General features: G+C 33.1%; 1 protein-coding gene across 1 annotated transcript in view; it reads right to left on the reverse strand.

Moving 5' to 3' along the window:
• The window catches only part of LOC106878504 (aquaporin-4), a 308,309-nt gene that overhangs the window by 195,439 nt on the left and 110,937 nt on the right, over positions 1-1,933 (reverse strand). Inside the window, exon 4 of the mRNA XM_052966810.1 lies at positions 249-369. Coding sequence (XP_052822770.1) covers positions 249-369 — 121 coding nt within the window. The remainder of the gene's footprint in view (positions 1-248; positions 370-1,933) is intronic.

Genomic DNA, 1,933 nt, shown 5'->3' on the forward strand with positions numbered 1-1,933 from the left:
TAATATATTCAGCTATGTGTAATATGAAATATATGTACATATACAGTAAATTTATATGCATATATATGTACATAAACATATGTACATATACATTTATAAATATATATATATATATATTTGTATATGCACACATATATTAATATACGTATATGTGTATGTTTATGTATATTCATACACACATACACACACACACACACACACACACAACAGGTGCCAGATATCTGACGAACAAATATGATGTAACATACCTTCCTCGATGTCGACACTTGGTGGCGCTTGAGGAGGTTTTCTTCTCCTACTAGGATCAAAAATGTATTCGTATAGCAAGCCCGCTGTAATGCCACCTCCAAAAGGACCGACCCAGTATATCTGAAATACACAAAAACAGAAATATCATGCATTTTACTATTACCAAAACACCGCATATATAAATATGCAGAAATAAACACATGCAGCACTCATTTGAATTCCGCATAGATTTGTACTAGGAAAGTTTTAGCTTCGTTTAGATTTTATACCACTGGATGGTGTTATGCGTTTTTGCTTTTATTCATCAACGTGCATTCGATTATTACATATATTTAAGCATTCATATATATATAAATTCATACATATATAGATACATACATAAATAGGGAGACCAGTATATATACGTAAGTGTGCATAGAGAATTTATAAACATATATATATATATATATATATCATAAGATAAAATAAAGAGACGTATTCTCACGTTCTAATATCACACAGATACAGACCCAAAACAAGTAATACATTGCTACAGCATTTACACATGCACATACACAGTTATTTCCAGTCAATCATAGATACATGTATATACTCACACGCACCTCACACCCAAATATATAAGTTCATATATATCCAAAGAAACGCATATGCACTCATTTATACAAAGGTATAGAAAAAAAATAATACCATAAATAAACACATAAATAGATGTATGCATGTAATGGTATAGATACACAAAATATCTGATGTACAATGAAAGGAAGTTATGCAGGCAAGACACTTAGATGTGACAACCGAAGCAGACTCAGTTGAATTAACACCGAAGATGTGACGCACATCATAAGCAGCTCCACGATAAAGTTATCATGACACTCTCTGTATGAAGCATGACATAGTAGCAAAATCATTTCACACTAGATTCCAGAGATAAGATAATTCGGGAGATCAAAAAAAGTTGCAGCAATCTAGAAAGCACACTTCAACGTAACATCAAAGAATATTGGTAAATATGCAAAATGTAGGCACAACAGACCAGATAATTGTTACGGATAAAGAAATGAATGCGCGCACACTCGTAAAAATCTCTTGTCCAGCAACCGTTAACGAAAATAAAAGAGATAAAGAAAAGACAATACTCAAAACTAACGAGAAATATGCAGATATAACCCCCGAAGTATTATACCTGTGATTACTGGGGCAGTTAGTTACAGAACTAATTACCTGTGTGACAATCTTGAGAAGCTAGACATCACAAAAACCAAAAAGTATAGCAATTAGAAGACATTTAATGAAACTCTGAAAATATGTAAAATATTCCACTTGAGAACTAAGTAGTTGTTCACACACACACACACACACACACAGGTATACTTCGCTGTCGCAATAATTTAAATAATTTTAGAACATACCTTCCTCGATTCTTTTTTTAAAACAGTGAAACTCGAGGCAGTCAACAATATACCGTTGTGGGTGGTAAGAATATATTTACTACAACAGGAAGGGAAATACGAAGGATCGCTTTGGTTCAATAGTAGAACGTCTCTCACATTGACTTTTTGTATGCAAAGGGTTTTTTAACCAAGTATTTACACGTTATCATTCACCGTTCAAGACACACACCGCACACACACACACACACCGGCCTACCCTTCCACCGCCAAATATATATATATATATATATATA

The sequence above is a fragment of the Octopus bimaculoides genome, chromosome 3 (genome assembly GCF_001194135.2).
Source record: "Octopus bimaculoides isolate UCB-OBI-ISO-001 chromosome 3, ASM119413v2, whole genome shotgun sequence".
Lineage (NCBI taxonomy): Eukaryota > Metazoa > Mollusca > Cephalopoda > Octopoda > Octopodidae > Octopus > Octopus bimaculoides.